The sequence below is a fragment of the Stegastes partitus genome, unplaced genomic scaffold (assembly GCF_000690725.1).
Source record: "Stegastes partitus isolate 25-593 unplaced genomic scaffold, Stegastes_partitus-1.0.2 Scaffold54, whole genome shotgun sequence".
Classification (NCBI taxonomy): Eukaryota; Metazoa; Chordata; class Actinopteri; family Pomacentridae; genus Stegastes; species Stegastes partitus.
The window spans coordinates 23,807-51,329 of NW_007577785.1; the positions used below are offsets into that span (position 1 = coordinate 23,807).

The window sequence follows — 27,523 nt, forward strand, 5'->3', positions numbered from 1 at the left end:
ACAAAAAAACCAAATCTGTCCTGAGGAAGGGACAGAAAAGGCTTTTTTTCTCCCCCTCCCTTTTTTTCATAGTCCATCCGTTTATTTACACAACACATAATCCTTATTTGTTTACTTAGAGTTACCCCGTGCTGTATCCGCAAACCTCCATTGAATTTCAAAGGTAGCTCTAATTACCTGTGCTACGTGGCTCTGCTGAGGAGGGCGCGGCTGTTGCTATTGCTGCTGCATTTAAGTGTTACCGGACATACCAACACCGTGCAATGCAAATTTGCAAACAAGGGATTTTTCTGATGAGGGACTTGTCAGTATATTTTTTAAAAAGCTGTATGCTTGCTAACAGCTAGTGTTAATGTAATGTTTTACATGGCAAATAAAAGTTTTTTTTTTTCTTAAGTTGGTCTGTGCAAAACTATATTATTTACAGTATATGCTGATTCAGATTAGAAAAAGGTGTATTATTGGTAGTGGAGCAAGAATACTAGAGTTTACAAACTGACACTTTACAAAAATAAGTGTTTTCTTTAAAAGCAGGTACTAGTTCCAAGATGGGGGATGTTTAATGAGTTAAGCAAAGCCAAACCTGAGGTTTTTTTTGAAATCTTAGGCTAATGCACATCACTGCAGTCAAACTTTTTCTGTCTAAAGTTTCGTGAACGCACCGTAAAGTCACATTTAGTCATTCCATGAGAACTGAAGTGGGATGTTACGGGAATCACGCGAAGGCAGCATTAGGTCTTTGATTGAAGCTGTGTGTCCCGGAGAGAGCGTCTTCCACAGAGCAAGAAGACTGGAAGTAGCTGATTGACCAACCCTCTGGGACACACTGGGTGGCATTAATCTGGGTGTTACGTTTGGATTTTGTTTTCGGAGCAACGGGCTGGCTGGTGGTACTTCGAGGAAACCGGCAGCAGGTGCATGTGGATGGCGATAAAACTCAAGACAAACTCCGCTCTCTCCACACGGTTTGACCATCGGCGGATCCATAAAGTATTAAAATAATCGAGCCGAAACCATTGTTTTAGTTTGGAAAAGGAGAGTGAGAATGCTTTTCACGGCTTTCCCCTTTCGAGAATAGCGCGTTAATCCCAGGAAAGAGCAGCGTCCCGTCCCGTTCCTCCGCACGCAAACATGGAGAAGAAAGTGAGCGCTACGGCTAACTTACCTCAACTTTGGTTTTCGTACCAGTTGTAAACCCTCCTAGAGAAAAAAAAAACAGCACGGCGGACACATGGTGGGACTCTAACACAGATTTTTTCAGGATATCACTGAGCAGAAAAGGCAATGGAGAAGAAGAACAAGGCGACCGACCGGACCCGCTCCGCCTACGGCACAGCTAAAGACAGAGTGGACAGGTAACGCTGGCAAACGTAACGGTTAACTTGGCCGTGTAAAACATTTCGAAATCCACATTATGGATGCTGGAAGCTCACTGGAAGCAGAGTACTTAAAACTCGAAGAAAACCAAGAAGCACTTATTTATTTTACGTGTTATTGTGTTGAAAATAGATGCAGTAACGGTGGCAAACTAAGTGTTGATTTGCGTTACTGGAGCAGTTAGCTTACAACTAGCTAACGTTACCGGACAAAAGTCTCGTCTTGTCGAATTTTAACAAATCGCGATAACTGCTGTAGGTTTTATAGGTGATTATACTCTGAACAGTATTTTATAGGTCTGACAGAGTAATGTGTCCTCTTTTGCAATAGCATTCTGATGCAATTTTGTTCTTAAGAAACTAAACATAATTTCAAACTTAACTGACTTAACTTTTTCAAAAATAACTGCCTGATTTTCAATGCAAATAAATACAAATCAAGAACTCCTACTTACTCTGTTCTTCCTTGTTTCAAGACACACATGCATAACTATAGAACATTTAAATAAGAGAAAAGTTTAAAAAAAAAAAAAAGCAGGCAAAAAAAAATAACTTATAAATAACTCACAGACAGAAGTATTGATTAGGCTACTTGTAAGTTAAACAATCCATATAGAAAACAATCAGTTGATTTTACACATACCACTTCATGGAATACATGTGTCTACAAATAATGTAGTCTTGTAATAAGTCATGCCTTCAGGAACACTGTACTATTAAAATTTCATTCAAGCTGTTTTTGAGAGGTGTTGATATAACATTGTGGCCATTTGCAGGTTGAAATTTGTGATTTCTTTCATTTTTCCAGGTGCTTCTTATTTTCGTCCACCTAGTGAAGAATAAATGCTGGAAATTCCCCTGGTATAACTGAATAAAATGCAGGACACTACAAACTATAAACTTACAAAGCTGAATCAACACCTGTTTCATCAGTTTAATCTAAAATTGATATATTGTAACTTTCATGAAGGTAGGGTTTTCTTTTGTTTTTTTCAGTGAAACTACACTTGAAATAGTTTAAAAGTTTTTGAAAGTTTATCCATCTGTCTACATGCAGACTAAAGCATTCTGGCTCTTTTGTAGATGTGTGAAATCTATACATAACCCTAATAGAGGCCTAGTGTTTTTTAAAAGGGAAGGAGAGCTGTTGTATAGCTCCATCACACAGTGATAACACAAGCCATCACCTGAAATGAGGTGCCACATTAATAAACGCCACACTGATACGTTAAATGTATGCCCTTCCTTTTGTTTTGGCAACAAGGACACTCTTAAGAAACACAGCCTTTACATAATGCTGATTTTCACCCAGTGTTTGCAACGTGAGTGTGGTATGTGTGTGTAGTGTGCACTACAGTAAAGTGGTTTCATGCCGTAAAGTCGTTTGTGCCTGAATGAGTTCAAAACAGATGTAGTAGATTACTACGCTGCAAGTGTATTTTGTCTTCAGGGATGACTTTGCTCTTGTGACAGGGTTAAGCTGCAGGAGGATTATCGTGTTACCTAAGGCTTTAGATTGAGCCACTGCACTCACAACTTTTTCATCTAGGACTACATGGGCGATGCCGGCAGTGTGGATACACATTCTATATATAAAATATTACATACATAGAACTATTAGTCTTTCTTCTGTGCTGTAATGGCTTTATCTGCTCCCATTGGCTTGTCTTGCCTTAAACACATTATGACAGGAGGTAAACGCACATGAACACAACACTCGATGACAGATGATTTTGTTCGATTTAGTTGTTCATTTTGAGGTTTTCAGTGCTTTGATGTGTTGATACACTGATTGAAAACAATCCTTTGACATGTTTCTTGAGCGTAGTTTGTAACGTTGTGCTTTTTTTTGCCCAGTGTGGATCCATATGGCTTTGAGCGCTCGGCGGACTTTGATTATGAGTCATATGAAGAGCTCATGTCTGAGTATCTAGTTGTGCTCACTCGACGAGCCATCAAGTGGTCCAAACTACTGAAGGGTAAAAGCAAGGTGCAGAAGAATGTAAAATGTGAGTATGAAAACTGAACACAGCAGTATCCTCACAGAGTGTGTGCATGCACCAAAACTGACGTAAACATTCCCCGTCTCCTTTAGTGAAGCGCTACGTACGCAAAGGGATTCCCAATGAGCATCGGGCTCTGATTTGGATGGCAGCCAGCGGTGCTCAAGACCAGCTAGAGAAGAACCCAGGACACTACCAGTCCCTGCTAGGAGCCCGACACGACCCTAAACTTGTGGAGACCATCAACACAGGTCAGGCTATCAAACAGTTCCTGGTTCACCCATATGCTCAGTCAGATGACCTTAAAGCTGCGGACACACCAAAACTAACCATAGGCAAAGAGATATGGTGCATTGCTTTATGCATTCTGTCAAAAGCTGGACTTGAACCTCCATGCAAACCTGGATGACCAGAAATCATAAACACTAATGGATAGAAAAATCATATTTATGTCACTGTTTTTTCATCAATTCAAAATATATCTGGTTAAAATATTGGCATTGACTCTGTTCAGTTTCGTTTTGCTCTGTCATTGTCGTCACATGCTGTTTTTCATGTAAAACAATAAAGACAGAAATAAAATTAAAAATAATAATAATGAGAAAGTGCCCTAAATGAGTAAATAAACTGATAACTATGTAGAGACACCCAGTAACACAAGTAATACTTTGGGTCCTTCTAAATACGTCTCTACAAGGTTTGCACATCTGGATTTTAGAAGTTTATCCCATTCTCCTTGCATCCTCTCAAACTCTATAGTCTCAAAAGACAAATATCCAAAGTCATGTTGAGATATAATTTAACATGAGACTTACCCACTGCGAGTTTGCATGTTTCCCCCCGTGCAGCGTGGGTTCTCTCCAGGTTCTCCAGCTTCCTCCCACACAGTCCAAAAACATGTTGAGGTTAATTGGTGATTCTAAATTGTCTGTAGGTGTGAATGTGAGTGTGCTTGGTTGTCTGTCTCTAAGTGTATCCCTGTGATAGACTGGCAACCTGTCCAGGGTGTCCCCTGCCTTCACCCTAAGTCGGCTGGGATAGACTCCAGCCTCCCCGCGACCCTAGTGAGGATTAAGTGGTGTATAGATAATGGATGGATGGATGGCCTTACCCATCACTGTAAAAATACTCTTTTTTTTTTTTTTTCCTGCTGCTTCAATTGTACTTACCCATGTACTATATGTATACAAAGCGCAATGAATGATTAGTGTCTGTGTGGCTGTTTTCTTTCAGACTTGAACAGAACATTTCCAGACAATGTCCAGTTCCGTAAGACATCCAACCCATGTCTGCAGAAAGCTTTGTACAATGTGCTGCTGGCTTATGGCCACCACAATCCAGCTGTGGGCTACTGTCAGGTAACTGAAACCTTCAGTGTATTTGTGGAAAATGAATGCAGTAATTACGTTTAATTGCTGATTATTATTTTGCATTGCTTTATTATTTTGGGTTGTGTTGTGTGATTGAAATGCCAAGCAAAGAGTGTGGTCCATTATTGTAGAGGATTACATGACAAAATAAATAGTATTTGTAGGTGCAGACTGCAAGCTAATGGAAGCATATGCAAAAACTTGGTTGGGTAAAACTTACCTAATTGTCCATAGAAAGGAATACACAAGGAGTGTTTATATGCTGATTTTACAGTATTATTAATCCTCACCCACTACTTGCTTACGTGTTCAGAGAAAGGCTGTTTGTGTCTCTAACAACTCAGTATAGCTTTTGTGAGGCAAATTTCATTCACCAGACCATCTGCGGCTTCATTTGCAATTCAAACAGGGCTACACTGATGGTTGTTTCTCTTCCCAAGTATTAATAGAATCCATTAATCTCTAATCAAAGTCAGGTAGCCTGTTTGGGTTTGGATGTGTTTTGGTTTCCTTCAGTTGTTCTCAGTGTACACTTTCTGTCCTCCGCCTTGGATGTTTTATTAAAGAGCTGATAAAAACAAAAAAAGTGTAACCTGAATGTGTGTCTCTTTGTTCTCAGGGGATGAACTTCATAGCTGGGTTTCTACTCATCATAACAAAAGATGAAGAGAAATCCTTCTGGCTGATGGATGCACTACTTGGTAGAATTTTACCAGGTTTGTGTGTGTGTGTGTGTGTGTACAATCACTTGCCATTGTTATGATTTTGAGACAGCTATGTGTAGAGGATAAGAGTAGTCCCGTTAGGATCACATGTTATTTATCTTTCTGTGGCTGAACACCTACAATATGTTTCCATTCTTATCTTGCACTCACTCAATCGAAGGAATGTTAATATAAATAAATAAAAACCTGGCAGCAGCAGTTATGACTGAAGTCATATTGAGGAGTTTTGTTTGAGTCTTCACATCACCTTTTTCTGTCAAGCTAACAGTTTTATATTTACATTGTTTGTCCAACTGTCCTGATAAAGAAATTGATTTATTTATATCTGTTTGCAGTTAAATAAGAACCGTGTATGAATCAGGATGTGTGTTTATGTGGTTACAGACTACTACAGTCCAGCCATGCTCGGGTTGAAGACAGACCAGGAGGTGTTAGGGGAGCTGGTGAAAGTTAAAACCCCCCAAGTCTGGCAGGTCATGGTGGATCAGAACGTCATGTGGACCCTAGTGGTCTCCCGGTGGTTCATCTGTCTCTATATAGACGTTTTGCCAGTAGAGGTGAGTTCATTTGTGTTCAGTGTTTTATTGTGCAGCCAGGTGGGAAGTCCATACTGTAGCCTCACTGGTGACAAGTAGGGGTCCTCCATGATATGCATTTGCAGTAAAAATGACAATGTTGATCTCAAAATTTAGAATAACACCAACTCCCATATAAAGCGCTGTATGCCTTTTTTGTTTGTTTTACAATACGTTCAATTTAAACAGAGCTTTTCACCCTTTATCCTTAAGTGTCCAATTAGATGGAGCAGGAATCAGTTTAAACAAAATAACAATACAGATAATTGGGGGAAAATGCTGTGTATTGGACCCGATTATTGCCAAGGCTTATAAAATCAGTTAAATCCTTGTGTCAAGATTTCACTCCAATTTATTTATTCTTTCTAGCATCGTAAAGGATTTTTGAAATTTAAAACTTTTAGAAATTTTGACAACACTGTGTGACAATAAACAACTGTCATCACAAAACTTTGTTTTGTTGCTAAAATGTGGTTTTATCACTCAAAAAATCTAAGAACACACCATTCAATGGACTACACAAACACCATTTACTAGGTATGTGTGCTTTATCCCAGTACTGCTTTTAGTGAATTCAGATAAAATTAACACCATTTTGTTTTGTTCTTTCTTTTCTTTAAAACTCCTACACTAACCCACCACACAGAATAGTCCTTGTTGCAATCTCCCTCTTTTGGCCTTGGGAGGGTGTGTGCTGCTATGTTTGTTCACCAAATACACAAAGACCCTCTCTAGGAGTTCCTAACAGTTGCAGATGTTCATGCTGTTCTCTGGAGTTTTAATCTGCACACACAAACACTGTGGCCATGTAGTCAGAGTTGCTACTCCTCACTGGTTTCCCACCAGGGCTGATGTAGTCAAAAAAATTACTGGTAATACAATTCCATACTCCTTTCTCCCTACTGTTTTGCTGAAATTTACAATGCAAAAAAAAAAAAAAAAAAGGTTGAATTAGAAATACAGTAGTTTGCCTTCCCTCACAGCTTTGTGCACTGCAGCTGAGTTGCTGTTGCCTCCAGTTTAGATGGAGGTTAAACATCACACTGTGCATCACTGCATATGTGATGCAGTGATGCACAGTATCACTGCATATGTGTTTGATGGTATGTTGTGGATTTATTTCTTTGTTGCCGTTTTTCTGCAGACAGTTCTGCGAATTTGGGATTGCCTGTTCTACGAGGGTTCGAAAATCCTGTTCCGTGTAGCTTTGACACTGATCCATCACAACCAGGCTTTAATTCAACAGGCCCAGTCCCTGCCAGACGTCTGCCAAAGCTTCAAACAGATCACCCATGGACCATTTGTTGATGAGTGCCACACTTTTATGCAGGTGAAAGAAAAAAAAAAAGGGGGGGAAGGTATCCTCATCACTGCTTATTAAAAGTCATTTTGCTGGAGCAAAGATCAGTCAGTATAAGAAAATCATCCTTTGTAAATTGCTGTCTTTAATCCTATAATCCTGGTGTTTCTTGTCGTTCCTAGAAAATCTTCACTGAACCAGGAAGCCTCTCCATGGCAACCTTGACTAAGCTGCGGGCAACATGTCAAGCTCGAATCATTGCAGAAGAATCCTGACCTCAAGTCGGCTACCTGTTGCTCTAGCTGAAAACACATTCCAGTGGGATGAGCACCCAGCACCTTTATAATCTGAGTCACAGTGACTACTACTTTTTGTCTTGCATGTCATGAGACAATCATAAAGCCCAGGTGTAAATATATGATCATACGAGGATATTCTTAGCAATGTGTTATATGAGCCAATGATTCCATTTGAAACTAACATGTAGATGTCTTAAATTGTTCTATTTTCTTCTGTTAAAATGCAGAACTATGCACTTTAGTCCAGAAAGTCAGAGACACTAAAAAGAAATGGCTTTGCCAGGTCAGAAACATTATATGTTGCATACTGTAGGCACAGCTGGTCTGCTGTACTTCAAAATGTGGTCTCAGTCATGAACATTATAAAGACTAGTAGTTCTTCTGGGTAAATGGTTAGTTGACTGACAATATTTAATGCTGGTACAACATGCTGTGGTAATCCAATGTGAATTTTAATTTTTAAGTGTCTGACACCTTTAGTTATGAGTTATGTTGAGGTTATTGCACCTGTTTGCAAATAATTCAAATGCACTATGATGAAGCAATACAAGCACGACTGAAAGGGCTGCTCATTTTCCTAACAATGGTGTGTGTCCAGTTTGTTCTGTGTGGGTCTGTGGCTCTTTACACTGTCACTATCATAGTACCAATATCAGGTGTGGTGGTAATGGACAAAAATATCCTTGGCATCAATCCCAGTTCTGAGTATTTTGTGTAATGTACACTTGGTTGAACAACTCTGACTGAACAGCCACGTTTATTTAACATAGAAATGAATCATCAATGTAACTGCTGTATAAAATACTAAAAAAGAAGCCAAAGCTGGACTTAATGATTTTTATTAACTTGAAGTAAGATGCATAATAGAAAATGAGATTAAACCATTTTCTATAAAAATAAAAGATCAAATAACTATAATTTATGTAACATTTCTGTTGGGAGAGGGTGCTGAAAAGCAAAAATAGAAGATCAACCCATGTACCTATTAAGTCGTCCAATGTAAATTTGCACACTGTATGGCCTCATTACTGCACACTGTTTAAACAAGCATCCCATTTTTGTACTCACAATTAAAAAACTTTGTTTGGTTCAATTAAACTGCAGTGCACTGATGGGACAGGCTTCAATCCATCTGCAGGAACATGATTGGAAAAGACGCACATTCAGAGCTTTCCCTTTTTCTAGAGATGGTGGGATCATCGAATGCTCATGAAGTTTAAAAAAAAAAAAGTACTAGTAAGCATGTGTAGGCACAGTAATCCTATTCCAACTTAAAATATTGCCAATTGTCAAACAAATGGGACTTTTTCTTACAGTTCATTTGTCACTTTCTACCTCCTGTATGATTCTTCATAAATAATTACGCAGCTAAAACAACAAAAAGCAGTTCAAGCAAATCCAATTCCTAGAACATAATGAAATAAGAGTAGAGGCAAACTTTTAACAGTGAACTTGCAACAGCAAATTCAAAACTCCATCTTTGATGTGTGAAGTCTCAGTCCTCTCAGGCTTTCACTAATATCTAAAGTTAGCAGGTATTCTGCCTCTCATTATCGTCCACAGAGCATGACAGGGAAAATAAAACATCCAGTGGTCACATAGGATTTTGCAAACACATGCACTCACCACAGAGGAACAACTGTTTCCATTCACTCATGCTCATGTCCGAACAGTCTATTTTTTGCTCATTCACACGCTGGGGTTCATCTCTCCACTATTCAGCCAGGTTTAAGTTAAGGGAAGGGTCCATTCAGATGGTCTGGTATCCAGCATGGCTCCTCTTCCTGCCTATTAGGTAAGCAATGAGGACAATGAGCACCAAACCAGCAAGAGCTGCTCCAACTATGATGGGGATCAGCATCTGGTCTTGGTCCATCTGACACTCCTCCGCTGGACATAAAAAGAGACAGACAGAGGAGACGATTAAGTTATGTAAACAGAATTTATTTGCAGCAAGTATATCTTTAAAAATGTCAAACGATTCCTTTAAATCTGTACACTTCTCCAGTCACCACGATAACAGCTTTCAGCCTCAGATTACTTAAAGTATATGAAAACTTGCAATAAAACATAAAAGAGTAGAAAAAACTGGTCATACCTGTAGCAAACTGGTCTGTTGAGATGCCAAACGGCTGGACATGCAATCTGAATGTGTTGAGCGAGAAGGTTGGTTCCACAACCAGGGTTTGCTCTGCGTTGCACATATAAGAGTGGCCCAACGTACTCTGCAGGTAGTTGAGATTGGTGTTGTTGACTGAGAGGGGAGCTGGGGAGAGAAAAAGATCAGAATTTCTTCAATTTCAGAATCAGATCTGAGAAATAAAAGCACATTGCTTGTTGACAGATGACATACCAGTCATATCAGACCAATTAGCGAGCAGAGTTATCCCACTCAGGTGGTACCTGTTGGATGTGGAGTTCTGTGGATGTGAGGAAGAGTTGGATTTATGTTTGTATGCACGCACACACACACACAAACCAATTACACTACGTGGCTAAATTCACAAAGAATGAGCATAATTTACCAAAGTGAAGGTGAAGTTAAGTGTAGTGATTCGTTCTTGTGTCAAAACCAAGGTAGTGCTGCTGGCTCCACATGATCCCGATGAACTTGTCAGATTAGGAGTCAGATTCAATAATTCTTGGACAGTCTGGCAAAACACAACATATCGGGTTTGTTTCAAATTTAGTTTAAACTAACAACTGATTTAAAATGTGTTGTCTGTGAGTAGTTCCTGCATATCACCTTATTCTGAGACTGAGACAAGTACGAGACGTTAAGCTGCAGTCCCATTTGGGCCAGGAGACAAATGGTGCCATTGGTGTTTTTTAAAGAGTAGGTGCCCCGTTCAGGAGTTCCTGGAGGGGTTGGTGCTGGAGCTGCTGTTGTTGTTGTACTGGCAGTAGTAGGTGGAGCGGCTGTGCTGGTTTCATCTGCCACACATATGCTTTCTGTAAGAAGGAAATGATTAAGAAACTTTAAAGAAGCAGGTCAAAAATCTGCTGAAACCTGCTCACTCAGGAACAAAAACAGTCGTTGTTTTACCTGTTGGACTCAGGTCATTTCCTGGCATGTATGCCTCAAGTCTCATATCAGAGAAAGTGACAGATGCTCCACCGACTCCAATAGTGACTGGACTCAGACACCGGTAGGTGGTGTTGATTGCTGCCGAGATCCCAACTGAAGCAGACACCACTGTGACCACATCTAGGATACAATCAAGCAAACAGCAAATGGTTGTAAAACTGCAACTTACAGTGGTCCCTGTGGAAAACAAGCCTGTTTGTGTTCGTGTCTAATTAAATACATTTCTGGGGGAAAAAAATGGTATTCTGAGATTCAACATACATCCTTATCTGTAAACATAACAAATGCACACGTTGTCCTAGGATCAAATTTTGATTGTTGGTCGTGACTAGAAATATCTGCATGGAGCTGTTTCTTAAAATTCAACCAGCCTATTTAGTTTTTTTTAGAACATGTATTTTGAACACTTGTTTCAAAAGGGAATCTTCAGTTTTTCTGTAAGCTCTTTAATGTCTTTAAACCGAAAACAATATCTCACAATACCAAAAAAAGGCTAAACGTTTATTTTCACCTCCTTCTGTACTGTAATATAACATGAATAATCTATTTTGCTATACTTGCAGCAACCTGACCATACACTGTCGATATCAAATTTTATTATTATGATGAAATATATTCCATTTTCTCTATTAAACTTGATGTATTTCTACATGATGTGAATGTTATTGTACAAGCACCACATACATTCAACCACATCTGAATCAGGGAAGTGTGTTGTTGTATTTGTTCTCACCGGAGCTGTTGGCCCCAGGGAAGACTGATGTGTCGCTCAGGTTGTACTGCAGTGTCAGGTTAGCGACATCATACCGACTTCCATTGGTGGAAAAGCTCAGCCCCAGTGTGTGGCCGGATCCGAACACCCCCACCAGCCAGGGGAAGCCGCCTGCGCCACACGAGCTGCTCCCTGCATCGACCGTGGTGGAGTTGGGCAGAAGGACCTGCACTGTTCTCTGAGGAAAACACGAGCGATTCACAAAGAGATACAACACTGGAGGGACAATGACACTGAAATGAAATATATCAATGTTAATGATCAGAAATGGACACCAGAATATTGTTAATGTACGTACTGTGCTGCTGGAGGTGTTGTATGTGATGGAGAAGGATGCAGACAGCTCAGCCTTAATGCAGGTGGAGTTCCCCTCCCTCACCTCCAGAGTAACAGCCTGAACGCAACCTGCAGACAAGGACGTGATGGACATGGAGGCACAATGCTTAAACAATGTGGAGAAACATTCCAACAAACACAAACTTACTTTATGGAAACTATCCTGGAAAAACCTTTAATTTTCATTCATTTCAATTATATTTGGAGTACGACGTCATTTACAATATAGCCAAGTTAAAAAATGAAAGATTTAGGCAAACAAAAAAGAAATGTAGACAAAAGTACAATAAAATCATTTGAGTAAAATAATAAAACCAATAGGAATAATCAGAACAATTAAAAATACAAATGATTCAACTGAAACAAGAACTGCTGGAGGTAAAATAAGACATTTTCAGCTTTTTCTCCCATATTCTAGACACAAATGTTAAACTGTTTGGCATAATTTACAATACTAAAGCCATCCAACAATTAATAGCAGTAAGTACTGATATGCTGCTCAGCAAGGATTAATAATGCACAATGTGACCTGATGATGAGTAAGTTTGCTTGTGGGTACATGGTGATGACGTGTGCAACTCGCTGTGCTAACATAAAAATGCACACCTGTGTTCAGTAAATATTCATTATCTTGGTTTACTGGTTGTACCTGACGTGCTTGATTAGATAAAGGTTAGAAATTACGGTTACAACACAGCCCCTGTTACATGACGCCATGTCCTACATACACAATAAAGCAGATCATGCAAGTCACCACCAGAGGTCTACAGAGAGCTTAAAGGCAGGGAGCCACACCACAAACCCCAACTGAGTCGGTTTTTTTTTGTAGATTTAAAGCGCTTAACAGAGCTGTTGCTCCAGTCTAGACTTGCAGCAGGTGTAACTGAACATGTCCTGAGTGAAGGAGTCAGGAGCAATATTTGCCATACTCAGCCAACTTGGCAACTTCCACACTTGCATTGTAGGCTATTAATACCTTTATCCTCTGTAAACTGCCCACTCACTGTCGCATGTCTATGTGTAGGTGACAGTAGCTTTAATTCTCAAACACACTGTTTAGAAGCTACGGCAGCTATTCAGGACTCATGTACTTATCAACCCGACAACTCATATCCCCAGTAAACCTTTCACACCCTGTAACGCAATACAGGAGTTTCAACACTTTCTTCACACTTCCCAGAATGTCAACAAAGAAGCTGACATAGTTTAGCTCAAACGTGGCTCTTTAGTGAAGTCTATACATTTAAATTGGGTTTTATTTTTGGAATTCTGTCTAGTCATAAATGATTTCACTCTGCTGAAACAACAAAATTCTAAAGTGTTAATCTAAGCATTCTGTCCACAGCTTGCAGGTTTTTAAAAAGTCACTCACCACTATCAAAAACATGCTGCGAAGAGGATGTCTGAAATAGAAAAGATGCTCTACATAGTGGCTGGTTGCCTGCTTACAATGCTGAGAAAACAGATGTATTTAGCGTAGGCCTGTGGGTTTAATTAGTTCCCCACCATGTTACTGGTGATTTAATAAATCACTTATTACACAGACGACTGACTGCGGTGTTCCCTTTTTCATATTCATCTCACTTCACTCCCCACTCTTTACCCAATATATACAGCTTATTGGTCGTAATGGAAACAGCACCGGAAACAGCACCAAACTTCAGTCTTGTCACTCATTCACACACTCCTTCCCCTGTGGTCTTGCTGAAAATTCAACCCAACATCCCCCCTCTGTTCACCCTGTAAACACACAGCAGATGGTTTACACAATACTGAAATCTGGTCATGAGGTGAAAGCGCTTCTGTGTACAAAGTACTAGATTGCAGATAGCAGCATGTCACAGTCGGTGTGGAGAGAATATCAAACAGAAAAGTATCCCACACCGTCTCTTGTGTTGCGAGGAACTGCTGGTGCCAGCAGGTCAGAGCTCTGAGGTCACAAAAAATGTTGCAGGATAGCACTTTCTTAAAAAAAGAATATGTCTGTGTCGATTGTGAGTCATCCACGTCAGGATAATCCTGAGTTACTTCTCTTTTATGGTTGAAGACACAAAAAAAGAGAAGCTTTGTTGCTTTACTAACCTAAAACCTGCAGTAAATAATTCTGTATTTTAGAATGAGCATTAAGTGGTTCAAAATGCACTGTAATTACTCGTGCTACAGTTGTATTGACCTGTTTTACTCTGTCAGCAGCCAGGTCCCTGTGTGCGTTCAGGGTGATTAAACTGGTCATAAACTAACTGTCAGTAGGCCCCTGCAGGGCTGTGTGCAACACAAAGCCATCATGGCACTCATGGTAAGCTTTCAAATGACACAACAATGGGACCAATCTGCTAGTCCACAACATTAACAAAACCTGGGGCATTACATCAGAATAGAGTAGAATAAAACAAGATTAAAGTCCAAAGAATTTTCGAGTAACACTGGTGTCAATTTTTAAAGGGAGTTCCATGTGAAACAGCACTGATGCACTTTTAAGGTTCCTTTTTATGATAATAATCACTTCTACATCATACTAGTTAATTCAAAATGGACAAACCCCTCGCCTACTCTACATAATGCAACTACATAAACAGCTTCTGGGTTAATAAATTCATTGATTTAGAGCTGGAACAGCTGCTCGTCTGTTGGTCAGACAAACCTCGACATTTTAATATGATAGCTTGGGCTGTGGTAAATGTTGTCAGGCATTTATGGCCATTTTATGGAAAAGTGGCTTAACTGAGTACTAAAGTTTAAAAAAAAAAAAAAAAAAAGGTATATTAATTGACAACAAAAATAATTGTTTGATGTAGCCTCAAATCTGTTCATATAACGTCCAAACATGTGCGAGGCTACATCTTCAAATAACCTTTTTTTGTTGTGTGTTTGTTCACACCAAAAGATATGGAACTTTACAGCTTTATTTCTGACTTTATTATTACTTTTATTATTACTCTACAGCTTTATTCAATCACCTCTGCTACATTAATGTCCTTAAAGGCCCCAATGCAAACATATGTTCTCAGTCTGCTTGTGATCCATATTGAACATTATTAACCCAGAAAGCACTCTGAACCTGAAATAGATTGATTTATGAGTAGCAATAAATGGATTAGAAATAGTTCTGATACGTAACTTGCTCCTTTTTAAGTGTACTTTTATGTACATTATGTACTATTATGTATTGTGTACAGTACTTTGGTCAACTGTAGTTGTTTTTAAAGTGCTTTACAGATAAAGTTGGATTGGATTAACTAAACTTTTACCTCATTTTTTAAAAAAAAGAATCACTGGTACCATCTGCTCAAATTGAGTATTTACTAGTTCAAGGAGTTTTCTGTGATGGTAGATTCAACATTTTGGGGTCTTGGCTGCTGATCAGATAAAAGAAGACATAATATGCTACGCCACAAATAAATTGATTTGTCAGTCAGTTGGCTGCCAAAAAATAAACTGGAAACAGTTTTGATAACCACATATTTACATTATTTTTGAAGCAAAACTAATCCTGTAAAAGATCGCTGGTACCAATTGCTCAGTTCGAATATGTCCTAGCTTAAGCTAGTTTTTCTGGTGATGACAGACTAAACATTTTGGGGTTTTGGCACGGGATCAACCAAGACACAATAATAGTTCACCTGGGTTTCAGGGGGATAAAAAGACAAAATACAGATGTCTTAACAATGAATGAAATAATTCGTGGTTGCATTGAAGTACATCTACAACGAATGTGGACTTGTTTGAGGTTTAGGAGATCAATGAACTGACACTAAAATAATTCATGTGTTAAGGTTAGATCACAGAATGAAGAAGTCACCATGGCTGGTGGTGCCAACTTAAAATTTGAGACCACATTTTAATTAATCAATTTTTAAAAATTAAAACTAAATTTAAAGAGGGGTAAATCTGAGGCTTTGGGGGGGGGGGGGGTCCACTGAGGTCTTTTGGTAGTGGCTGTCGATCGACTGTATGATTATTTGATCGTTTGTTTCAGCTAAATGAGGAAGCGGCTAATCGATCACAACTAGCATCACAACCGACCAACGGCAGGTTTCGTGACGTCGTTCGGTCCAAAGATAACGGCGGCGGCGGCGGCGGCGACGGGCAGTTTTAAAGCGCAAAAACACTCACCTAAACCCGCGAACCAGGCGATGCTGAGCGCCGCCAAAGCTCGGCAGACTTTCATCCTTGAAGTCAAATCACAGCCGCAGGTATTTCAAACGTCGTTCCCTCCTGTGGAAGGCAGAATAAAGCCCGGAGCGGTGGTGCTGTGTCGCCGCTGCGGGCGCAGGTGGGTCTTCAAACTGCACTTGACTTCACTGACCGGTAGCTCGAACCGTAGCGTCGCTTGCTGTTGCTCTTCCTGTTGTTGTCTCTCCGCTGGCTGAAGACAGATGACAGCGTTAAATTAGTATCCGTCCTTGCCGACAGAAAGGAGCAGTAAACGCGATTAGAAGTCGGTCACAGCCACAGTGTCTGAATAAACCATCTCTCGTCATGTGAACTGGTAGCATTTAGCTAGCCAGTCACGTGAGCCCGCCCCTCCTCCTCTTTCTTCTGTGAACTGAGCTCGCGAGGGGTTTCAGCTCTCCTCTTTAATAATAATAATAATAATAATAGTAATGTTTGTTTGTTTTTAATGGCACAAATATGCACTGTTGCACAATCTGTCTTCGTGGGGGGAAAAAAGATGTTTGTAAGTAAATATGACTTGCAACAGACAACTTAATGATGAAGGGTTGGTGATACTAGCAGGGTGTAAAGAGACACCCAATGAGAAAAATAGTGCGCTTCCAGGAATTATAATACAACGAAAATGACTTCTCACACGCGTGTCATAGACAAGGCTGATTAATTGACCTGTAATGAACTGGGACAAAGAACACAAGTGCTGGTGTATGCTGGCTTCAATTCCCTGTACCTTTTTCTTTCTTTTTTTTTTCTTGCTACATTCCTGAAATGGCCCTTAAAATACATGGCACGTAAAAGATCAGTGATATGGAATGCAAAGTGTGTGATCTGTAGCATTTAGTTTGCAATATGGGGGAGGTAGCATGTGAGAGCCCACACACACACTCACACACACACACATTGTGCTGTGCTGGCTGCAAAGTGCATGTGTTTGTGGGTAGTCAGCTGACACCTTCATCAATTCACAAGGGAGTGCAAAACCCTACTAGGAATCCAGAGGCTGCTTTAATGCTGCTGTCCAAGTCTTATCAGGACCCTGCTACATTCTCACTGCATAGTTTGACCATGCTTTTCCACCAGTGGAAGTCTAAAAAGGAGAATACTGTGTTAGATCTGTTATTTGATCATACACAAGCTGTACTTTCCCTGCCGTTATAGTGAAAGCAGTAACACATACCCTTTCATTTTCACTTCCAAATTTCAGTAATTTGAGATTTGAAAATGCTCAATGGCTTGTTTACCATTTATCAAAAATAGCTTAAATCAAACTTCAAAATCAAATGTATAGAAAGAGAACAGGCACTAAAAACAAGGGTTGTGATGCGTAACACACTTAACTGGACACCACACAGCTGCATATCAGGCAGACGTCCTCGTTACTTACCCAAACCGCCCCCCAGTTAAAATTATTAACTTGTTGTGCCTGACAATTTATTTGATAAAATCAGGTTAGACCGCAGGATTTGTCAGTATGAAAAACTATGTAGCAAGCTCAGGCTGAGAGACAAATCCTTCACACTGTGGACAAAATGACAGGAGGAGGATGTTCGAGCAATAAAAAATGACTACCACTAGCTGCTTATCTACAAATCATCAATTGAATCATTAAATATCCATTTATTCAGATTCACTTTTCGCACTCTTACATAGAATACAGTCTGATCTACAAAAACGTCAGCACATGACATTGGACATTTGGACATTTTGGTCAAAACATACAAGATACCAAAAGTAATACCCGAGTGACTTGCCTACATGTCATTTAGCGTCTGTGTTGCAAACAATGAACCCAGCCCCTTCGGCCCACTTCCTCCTTTCTCAAGCCTCTTCTCTCTCTCTCTCTGTTCTTGTCCTTAACAGCTGTTTCTCTGCCAAATCAAGAAACCGACCAATCAGGTTTACACTCAAGAGATTTATGCAGCCATTCATAAGAAGAACGCTTTGAAAAGAAAGAAAGAAAAAAAAAGCACAAAAAAATCTTAAAACTCAAGACAAACCAACTATAGTAGAAAATAAGTGATTTTAGAATGACATAATGGAGGAAAAAAAACCAATCCCAAGGAGGAAAAAAACATAAACAGAGGAAAGTGCTTGTTATTTTCAGTTGTGTTTTGCATTAGCAGATTTGTAAGTCACATAAACCAACCATCAACAACCCGGGCCACATCTCCAGCCCAATCTCAAGAGTCCCACTAAAGATATCGCAGAATGGGAACAGCACAGCCAAGTCTCTCTCGTCGCTCTGGAGCTCTGTGTCTTCTGGACGTTGCGCCCAGGATTGTGGATGGAGGGAAAGATGGGCACCAGAGGAGAATCGGGTGGCTGTAATCTTGTTTTGGGAGGCCAGCTGTACGCTTGCTGTGATTATAGCACGGCGGTGACAGCGGTACCCCCTCAGGCAACATAGTGGTACTGGTTAGGAGTCTCCTTGTCACGTTCCATGTAGTCTCTGTCTATGAGTGACTCAATCCGCTTCTTCAGATCACCCGGCTGTGGAGAGGAAAGTGAGTCAAATACTGATGAGTTTTGAGTGTGTAAATGTAGTGGAATAAAAATAAAACAATAACAAGAAAACTTAGATACCTTGACAGGGAACTTCAACTGGTTGTAGAGCTCTGACACCAGTAAGTTGTGACTGAGGGTCTTCCGCATCTTCATGATGCGCACCACAGCTGCATCGATCTGATACTGCCTGTCTTGAAACACACGCTCTGTGGTGCTTACCTGCTCCTCTACCTGTAAGGAAAATTTGTTTGAAAATGAGCAAGAACTAACATTTTGAGTGGAAAAAAAAGAAACTGTAAAGCAACTTTGGCTGAGGAGGAAGATGTGTAAGGAAACATGGAAATATGAGAGTATTTTTACCGTTTCCTTCATCTGGATCTGGTTGATCTTGATGCGAAACAGCTTGTGTTTGAAATCATTGTTGAAATTGAAACGGTCTCCATCCTCCACATCTTTCCCTCGAGGGTTCTTGTTGAGGACACGAGCTTTTCCACAGGCCAGCGACTGCAGTGTTCGCCTGAGCTCTCCTTCTTCTGTGCAGGACAAGAGAGAATCACAGTGTGAGACAGGAAAATACCTCAACCATAACAGAATGATGATGCAACATATTTAAAAGATGTGTAACCTATGCCGGTGGCAGTGCGAATCTCCTCCATGCTGAATTCCTCTCCCTCATTAAACATAAGCAGCACCAGCGTCTGAAAGAGGGAGACTTGCAACTCCTTCTTACCCTACAGGATAAAGTAATCACTGTAAGTGCAGTTCAGATGTTCTCTCAAGTCAGTATGTACATCTTCTCTACGCACCATTAAGCTGTAACAAGCTCTTACCTCTTTAAATTCTGCCTTAAGTACAGCATGGCCCAGGGTAGGCTGCCACTGCAGCTTCCTCCCACTGTGCTTACCCAGGTAGAAGAGCTTGAAGACCTCCTGGAGTTTTACCATCTTCCAAGACATAAAAAGATCACAGTTTATTAAGGGTCAGTTGATGACTATCATCACAATAAGGCAAATATAGTGAACCAAGGTCTCGTTCTGACAGTGTTCACCTCAATAACTTCACCTGTACACCAGGAAAATATACATATAAATAAATGTTGAAGGACATACTCTAATGCTTGAGTGCTACTTAAACTGCAAATTTAGCATTACATAGCTTCCAGGAGCATGATGTACTTCTAAGACACTCACATGCAGGTCAAGTGTATTTGTGTGGCAAATCAAAGTGTGCACAAAGAGCAGCACCCAAAAAATACAAAAAAAAGCTTACCTCTGGGGGCAAGTGGACCTCCATGGGTGTGTATGAAGGCCAGTAGCCCATTGTGAGGATGTTGACAGTAAGTTCTATGTTGCTTGGCTCACTCTGGTTCTGCATATACTGAGTAAAAACAGAACAATTGTACACTTGCTCATGAAAAATACATTTAATGACAGTGCAGTGGAATACATACACATACCTTACACATGGCATCACTATTTCTATGTTGAAAGATTGTTTATATACCCAGAGACTTAAGATACCTGTTTAAACTGGATCATGATGTCTTTGGACAGCTCCATGTCCTTGAACATCCCCTCAAGTTTACTGGTAAACGCTGCTCCGCATTCTGAAGGAAGTTGAAACAACATATATCACAACTGACTTGTTCTCACACCAAGACATACGCAGCCATGACAGACTATGTCAGATGTAATCAAATTTCATGCTTCAGCTACTTTAATACCGGGCAGATACAAAGGCATATTGTGCATCAAAGAAAAATGGATTTAACTTGTATTTAAAACACTACCCAAATTTTTGATTAAATCTTCAAGAACATATTGTGCAGGTAGGACCACTTTTTTAAATTCTTGAAAACATAAAGCAAATATGTGTGCGAAACAAGCATTTTAATTAATGACAACTTGCTTAGTCAAGATATAAGCGATCAGACTAGAGATTTACCATGCTTGAGCTTGGAGAGCATGGACTTTTCAGCATCAACAGAAGCACTCTTGCCAACCAGCAGACGCTTGGCCAAGTCCTTCTTATAAAAAGCTTCAAACACATCTTTTCCTGAAGTAGAAAAACAGAGATCAAGAGGTCTCAACAGACTGCAACCAAACTTCACAGTCATTAGTGACACCTATTGATTGAGAGTTTTGACATATGTATTCATCACACACACACACAGAAATGTCACTGACCATGTATGAAGCGGAAGATTATCATTATCTTGTCCAGGATTCTCTCCAGCTCCTCCTCTGTAGCCTCCTTGTTCCCAGCTCTTAACTTAGAATCCACATATTTAGCTGGATGGGAAAACCAAGAAATCTGTTTTATGGCGGAACTTATAAAAACCACAAATAGTATAAAGACTGAGCTTTTACTTTCACAAAGCTGTGACATATAACATTAGTTAAACCATAAAAAAATAAAGTGTCATTATGGTCTGCACTTATATAGCGCTTTTATCCAAAGCGCTTTATGTGTTTCTCATTCACCCATTCACACACACATTCATACACCAATGGTGACAGAGCTGCCATGCAAGGTGCTGCCTGCCATTGGGAGCAACTTCGGGTTCAGTGTCTTGCCCAAGGACACTTTAACTGTGGAGGGGAGGAGGATCGAACCGCCAACCTTGCGATTGGAGGACAACCGCTCTACCACCACAGTTACAGCCGCCCATTTATTAGTGTGACATACCGATAAGTTCAGCGGGTTTGTTGGGCCTTTTGTTGATAAAGGTTTCAAAGGCCTCCTTCATGGCGTTGATGAAACTCTCATTTCGTGCAAAGCAAGTCTGTGCCACGTTGTCCATCTTATCCTTGAAGTCCAGCAGTTCTTGTACCATGTCTTTGTCTTTCTCTGGAGTGCATACAATCTCTCCACCGAAAGACTGAAACGAAGAGAAAGCGTGTGTGTGCATTTCTCTAAAATAAAAGGGTTGAGAACAGATTATGCTTGTGTCTTAAGTCTTTGTATATGCTGGTTGATGTGTATACCTTGATGTAATCCCTCCAAAACTGCAGCAGGGTGGAAAGTCCTCCCTTCACCTTGCTGAAGAGCTGGTAGAGGAGGGACAGTTCAGTCACTCGATTCTCATCCAGCAGAGTGCTCAGACCTGCCACCAAAATATTAGACATTAATTCATGTATGATATGCTCGTACACTTTCACATGCGACATTTTTTTAATGACTAAATCAAATCCACAAATTGAAAAAATGAAAAGATGCTGCTCTACAGAAAGGGTAGAAGATTTTAATTTTTTTGCCTTCATGATGGACTGTGCTGTTGTAAATTTTTAGCACAACAATTAAAAAAAACAAACAAACAAAATAACATAAGATTTATGTAGAAGAAGGTCTAAACTAAGAACACCACACATCAGAGCTCCGGAAATTACCGTCTATTGAAATCAATACTGCTCAGAAACAGAAGTTAAATATCTACACACAGGCACATGTAAGATTTTTCACAAAGACTCACCTTTTTGTAGTATTGCAGTCATATGTTCTCCTAAAAGTTGCTTCTCAACACAGCTAATGAGTGGTTTCCTGTGAAACAATCAGGACAAAATGAGGGGAAAAACTGTCAAAGTGTATCTGAAAGCTGGAATAGATGCATTAAGAAAATGCCTTTAATCTCTCCTCCTGACATTTTTGCAAAGCAAATTTTCCAATGAAAGTCTGACTGTTCCTCAATTACTTGTTAAAAGATAATGAAAAACTACCACAAAATAAATGGTAATTAAGTCTGCCTTGCATGTTAGCCCTTGTATTGTGTGGATTTACGCACTTTCAGATAAACATCTTTAAATTGTATAAATCAACTGCAAGATGGATCCCAAGTTTCAGTTATGTCGGGAAGTGAAAAATTGACAAAAGCAAGGGAACAAGAAAAAGGTGAACTTAAAAATATTTCAAATACAGTTAACATAGTACAGTAGACATGTATTTCAAATAATCCTTTGTACTGGAAATCTAAGCAGGAAGTTGACACCAGGATGCACCTCTGGTCTACTGGTCAAAAAGTACAGACCATTTGGAAGTTTATATATTATTCAATCAATCAGTCACCAATCAGACTTCATTTGTATAGCACCTTTCAGACATATAAAATGTTAGACAATGTGCTTTACAGAACATCCATGTGTATGTGTTTTTTAGATGCCTTATCAAATTAATGGAGGCACTAATAAAACAGATGCATCCTGCCTTTATGGTTGGAAAGAAATTGTGATTAACAGTTATCTATGTTCACTTCTGTTTTCTTTTACAAACATTAATATGCACATGAAGTATATATTTTGTAAATACGGATGAATAGGGGGCTTAATACAATGTCAGCTGGGTAAAGCTTCAGCCCCTGTCAACCCTGTTAAAGATCAGCACATATAACTAATGAATGGATGTCTCAGTAATGTGTTGTAATGACAGAAATAAAAACTGCAAGAAACATTACTGAGTGCTCTGGTCGAGGTAGCTGACGATTCGATCATTCTCCTCCTCCAACCGACGAGACACATGGTGCAGGTACTCAGGTACCTGGGCACACACAAACACACATACACATGTGTATAACAGGTTAATGATGAATACCTGTGATCACATGACACACAGATCTGTTGATAGTCTCACTCACGTCTCTCTCCTGCATCAGCCGCTGTCCCTCTGCTGCATACAGGCGATTGGTCTCAGTCAAAAATCTCTCCTCAAAGGAGTCTTTGTAAACCTTAACATGAGATAGACAGTCAGGAGTGGGAAACATTGACACACAGTGTATGTGTGGATGTGGTGAACACGCAATCAGGTACCTGCAGGTCTGACAACATGCCCAGTAGACTCCGCAGCAGACTGCGGTCGACGGTCTCTCCATTACGCTCCAGCTCTATCTGCTCCAAAATGCCTTCTACTGTTCGCTTCTGAACAGCACTGTCACTCACAATGTGGGTACGAAACAGTTCCAGCCCAGTATCCCTGCAGTGCATACAATACATCAGCTTCCAAATAATATCTTAAACAGAATAACTTGAATGAATTGGAATTTTACCAGATAGAGGGGAGTAGGGAGTTCTGAAGCACGTAGGTACGATCCAGGAAGAGAAAAATACTTCGGATCATTATCTGTAAAGAGAGAAAGATTAGATTTACACTTTTAAAAAAACACATAATCTGGAACTGTTTTGATATCTGTCACATCACACTTACAGTTTGTCTACAGTGGTCCTGCCAGCAGCGATTAATTCGTTTCAGGAAGGAAAGGTTGTCCAAAGACTCTGTAAGTTTCATGTTAAGGAGGAAATCTTTTACTTTCAGTCAAGTCATTACATCTAAAGTAAAATGACCACACAGTACCACTGTGTTTAGGAAGCATGAATAAACACCCTGGTCTATTTTTTGGTTTAAAGAGCTGAAACTATTTGCTTCTATTTTGACCTCTCCTGAACAAGTTTTAACTATATCTAATTCTACAACTTCAGTCCATGAAGTGATGCAAGCATGACTAAAACCTACAGGCAGCTACAGAGCAAATGATATACATAAATATGATTAACAAATCCAATGAAATTTGAACATTTTGGTAATCAAAACTGAGATAAAGCAAATGATTTATCCCAACATATGTCACATATCTTTTTGTCATGTGCCACAAATTAAAGGTCGGTTGTGTAGGAGTTGAAAATGTAAAGTAGCGGCCAAACTCGTGAGAAAACACTGAAACAACAACTGACATCTGCCAGAATAGATTTCATTAAGAGGAAAGCTAACAATATTCTCTAAGCAAAACTGACTTTGTGGTCACACTTGCAGATTTATGACCCACATCTGCAGTCTGCGGTGTGCGCAGGCTGGCTAACAGACCTTGACAAAGTTAAAACACAAAACCACTGATTACCAAGTGTTGGTCGCTTGGAGCTGCTTAATATTAAGGAACTGGTGTGTGACCAAAGAGTTTCACTTTATACACAGAGCTTAGTTAATTTTAGTGTTTAGCTCTTATATTTAAAAAATAAAAATAAAAATAATTAATGTGTTTCCCTACTGGGCTCCTTAAAACTGAAACAAATATACCTGCAGTATTGCACTCAACAGCTGGATGAGAAGTGGAAAAAACGCAATTAGGTTCTTGTCCACACTGCACTATGCTTAAACTTGTAATTATGCACCCTGCCTTGTACAAACACAGTAAATGTTTCACAGAGTTTACCACATAACTTGCCCGACAGTGTTCTGTACAAAAAAGGATATTCTCTAAACTGGTGGATCTGGGCCTGTACGTGATCTTCACAGACTTGTCGCAGCTGCTTGTACAGCGTGGGAGAGACTTTATATGAGCACAGGTTCTCCACCGCCTTTAAAAGTAAGAAAGAAAGTTCATCAGAGGCATGGAGAGGAAACAACAACACAGGAGACACAAATTTCCATAGAGTAAGAGCTTGTTGTTGATAATTTTGTACAAACTAAATTTACTTTAGCATATTTAACATATATTTGACTGCTGGTTTCCATTTATATTATACAAAAATTCACTTTTTCATGAAGAAATGTGGGGGAGACTTTTCAGATCAACATGCACTTCAATGCACATCTATTTAACAAACATGTAAGTAGACATTCTGTTCATGCTGTGATAGATTAACTCAATCAAGGCATGTGACAAGTCTCTGCAAGTTTGTTGTAACCCCACAGCTGATGGTAACCTTGGATCTGTTTGATTCTCTATGAGATCATGTGCTTAAAATGACAAACTATAAAGCTTTTGTGTTAGTCATGTTGGATTATTTTGTACTGACATGTTTTTACAATCTAGTACTTTTACACACTAATTAGGGCCTTGAAGAAAAAAAAAACTAATCAAACTTCAGCTTTGTATTTAAAAAGACAGACAGCAAACCTGATAGAGCTCCTCCAGATTGTACTTGATAGAGGTGCTGTTCTGGATGGCACCAACTGCATCTCGCAGCTTCAGCCACGTGTCCTCAGTGTAGTTCTCTGCTAGTTTTGGCCGGTCTGTTACAAAAAAAAGCAAGAAAATTAAATTACAGGACCTACATATTACCTTATTGGCATTTGGATAAATCATACATGGGCACATTTAACATAAATACAATACGGTGTACATTTGGAAACCATTAATTCTGATGATTTTTTGTTCTGCTACATTTTTTCCAACACCCTCTGTCAAATGTTAGGAGTAAAAAAATGTTTCTATTTATATTTTCTTATTAACTCTTCTGAATAATTCCAAACCAACTTCTGATGCAATATTGTATCTCTCTTGGTTATAAATGTAAATGATAAAACATCACAATTCGCTAATCATTATTGAGATAACCGACAATGAACTAAGGAGGCAGTACCTCCTACACCACACACTTTGGACCCACAAGTTATTTGGTAAATAAACATTTAACATGGTGGAACGTACACAATGCATTATATCTGGTGATAGAACATTAGATCGATCTTTTTTACTGAGCTATTACATTTCTGGTTTCCATAACTTACATAATTTGACATGTAATTTTTGAAGATGTTTGCCCAAATATACCCCCAAAGAAAGGTTAGTTTGAACTTTCATCATCAAACCACACTTAAAATGTTTTTAGGTCATTTTACCAATGAAATATGTTCAGTTATTATTACAAGATTTAAATCTGAGGCATAAATGATCAAACTAGTTGTGCCATGTATCACAATAAATTGAACTGTTTGGAATATGGATTCTATTGCTGGCTGCAATTACTTGTATTAGCAATTAAATTTCTAAATAAACATAGACTTGTTTAATTGCAGAAAACCCTGTCTTGAATTTAAGAAATGAAGTATACATTTTTTGAATTTGTGGTGTGAACTGATGGGCTGACAGAAAAGCCAGTTCTTGCAGATGATGAATTTTCTGAAAAGAAGAAAAAAGTAATTCTGATAGGACAACCAGAATGTGCTAGAGGCTCTAAAAATCATCAACTCCCATAAAATCCGCGGAAAAAGCAAAAATAAATGAATTACATCACTGCAAGATTCAAGCATGTGCATTACAAACATGCCCAAATGAAAACTGATATGTGGAGCCTTATGCAACAAACTGATCAGAGGAGTCATATCATCAGCTGTACATTTTCGAGTCAAAAACATAAACACTTCCGAGATAGATAACTTTTTACAGTATGATCTAAAAGTGAAATCATTTGCAGTGTTAAATAATTGAACATAACTGATGCTGCTGCTGCTGCTGCTATTAGGTAACGCAGGAGAAAAGGCTCAGTGACAGTACCTTTGAAATTTTTGATCACTAATTTCTTTGAGGCGCCACTTTTGCCTGAGGCCACAGTGGAGGTCCTGGCCATCCCGTTGGTGCTGTGCTCCGTTATAGCAGAGAAGCTGGCCCTCTTGTCCTGTCGGGTGTCCTCTGCCATTATCAGATTAGCGCTTTGGCTTAACGCTGTATGGTTCAAGTGTTTTGCTAAGTTACTGCTGGATTGTTGAGTCGCTTGTTTATTCACTGTCAGCAGCACAGCCGCTTTGTTGAACCAGTTGTCTTTGGTTGACAGCACGGCCACTCGCAGCCTATTTAAAACACATTTACAGGCAAACAGTGACTAACGTAAGGTGAATTAATCAGAAAACATAACTACGGCCAGCTAAGTAAACAGATAGCTAGCTAACAGTATGTTATCTGAAACTGCAGCACACTTTAGCTACCAGTTTTCGTCTGCTCCACAATACTTTAGCTTTAGCTTTGAAGGCTAGTCCATGTCAGTGTTGACTACTTACAGATTTTAACGAGTTCAATTATTGTATTTTGCGACAGTAAACCAAAGCACAAGCGCGACATAGTTAGCGTTGATATAACAGACCCATATTATTGGTGGCTTTCTTTGCCATGAAGCTAGCTAGCACAACAAAATGGCTTTTCTCAGACAGTTCGGTTGGACAGGTGCATCTTGGGTGAAAAGCGGCCGAGTTGCGTTCAGGAACAGTTGGCTCTTTTAAAGTTGGTTACAGTTTGTCTCAT

The 27,523-nt window shown here is 39.5% G+C and overlaps 3 protein-coding genes across 5 annotated transcripts; 1 reads left to right on the forward strand and 2 right to left on the reverse strand.

The window, feature by feature from the left end:
- Positions 1 to 754: 754 nt before the first annotated feature.
- On the forward strand, positions 755 to 8,866 carry grtp1a (growth hormone regulated TBC protein 1a). Its single transcript, XM_008275508.1, has 8 exons — positions 755 to 1,355; positions 3,234 to 3,385; positions 3,472 to 3,630; positions 4,613 to 4,737; positions 5,369 to 5,465; positions 5,859 to 6,031; positions 7,194 to 7,379; positions 7,532 to 8,866. The coding sequence occupies exons 1-8, from the start codon at positions 1,285 to 1,287 to the stop codon at positions 7,622 to 7,624; spliced, it is 1,056 nt and encodes a 351-aa protein (XP_008273730.1). The 5' UTR covers positions 755 to 1,284; the 3' UTR covers positions 7,625 to 8,866.
- Positions 8,472 to 16,336, reverse strand: lamp1a (lysosomal associated membrane protein 1a). The gene is made up of 9 exons (XM_008275507.1): positions 15,958 to 16,336; positions 11,807 to 11,913; positions 11,470 to 11,686; positions 10,695 to 10,856; positions 10,395 to 10,600; positions 10,174 to 10,299; positions 10,002 to 10,068; positions 9,747 to 9,914; positions 8,472 to 9,538 (listed from the first exon to the last, which is right to left on the reverse strand). The coding sequence occupies exons 1-9, from the start codon at positions 16,010 to 16,012 to the stop codon at positions 9,399 to 9,401; spliced, it is 1,248 nt and encodes a 415-aa protein (XP_008273729.1). The 5' UTR covers positions 16,013 to 16,336; the 3' UTR covers positions 8,472 to 9,398.
- A 1,260-nt stretch (positions 16,337 to 17,596) lies between these two features.
- On the reverse strand, positions 17,597 to 27,412 carry cul4a (cullin 4A). 3 transcript variants are annotated; one of them, XM_008275510.1, is made up of 21 exons: positions 27,283 to 27,412; positions 26,783 to 27,075; positions 25,403 to 25,518; positions 24,757 to 24,860; positions 23,716 to 23,785; positions 23,558 to 23,631; positions 23,322 to 23,484; positions 23,150 to 23,239; positions 22,970 to 23,052; positions 21,995 to 22,062; positions 21,510 to 21,628; positions 21,211 to 21,403; positions 20,709 to 20,813; positions 20,467 to 20,577; positions 20,043 to 20,128; positions 19,792 to 19,899; positions 19,353 to 19,466; positions 19,148 to 19,253; positions 18,883 to 19,055; positions 18,601 to 18,753; positions 17,597 to 18,507 (listed from the first exon to the last, which is right to left on the reverse strand). In XM_008275510.1, the coding sequence occupies exons 2-21, from the start codon at positions 26,922 to 26,924 to the stop codon at positions 18,412 to 18,414; spliced, it is 2,274 nt and encodes a 757-aa protein (XP_008273732.1). In that variant the 5' UTR covers positions 26,925 to 27,075; positions 27,283 to 27,412; the 3' UTR covers positions 17,597 to 18,411. The 3 variants fall into 3 exon arrangements, with proteins under 3 accessions (XP_008273732.1, XP_008273733.1, XP_008273731.1); XM_008275511.1 differs by having other exon boundaries at positions 27,366 to 27,382; XM_008275509.1 differs by having other exon boundaries at positions 26,783 to 27,412.
- Between the last annotated feature and the right edge of the window lie 111 nt (positions 27,413 to 27,523).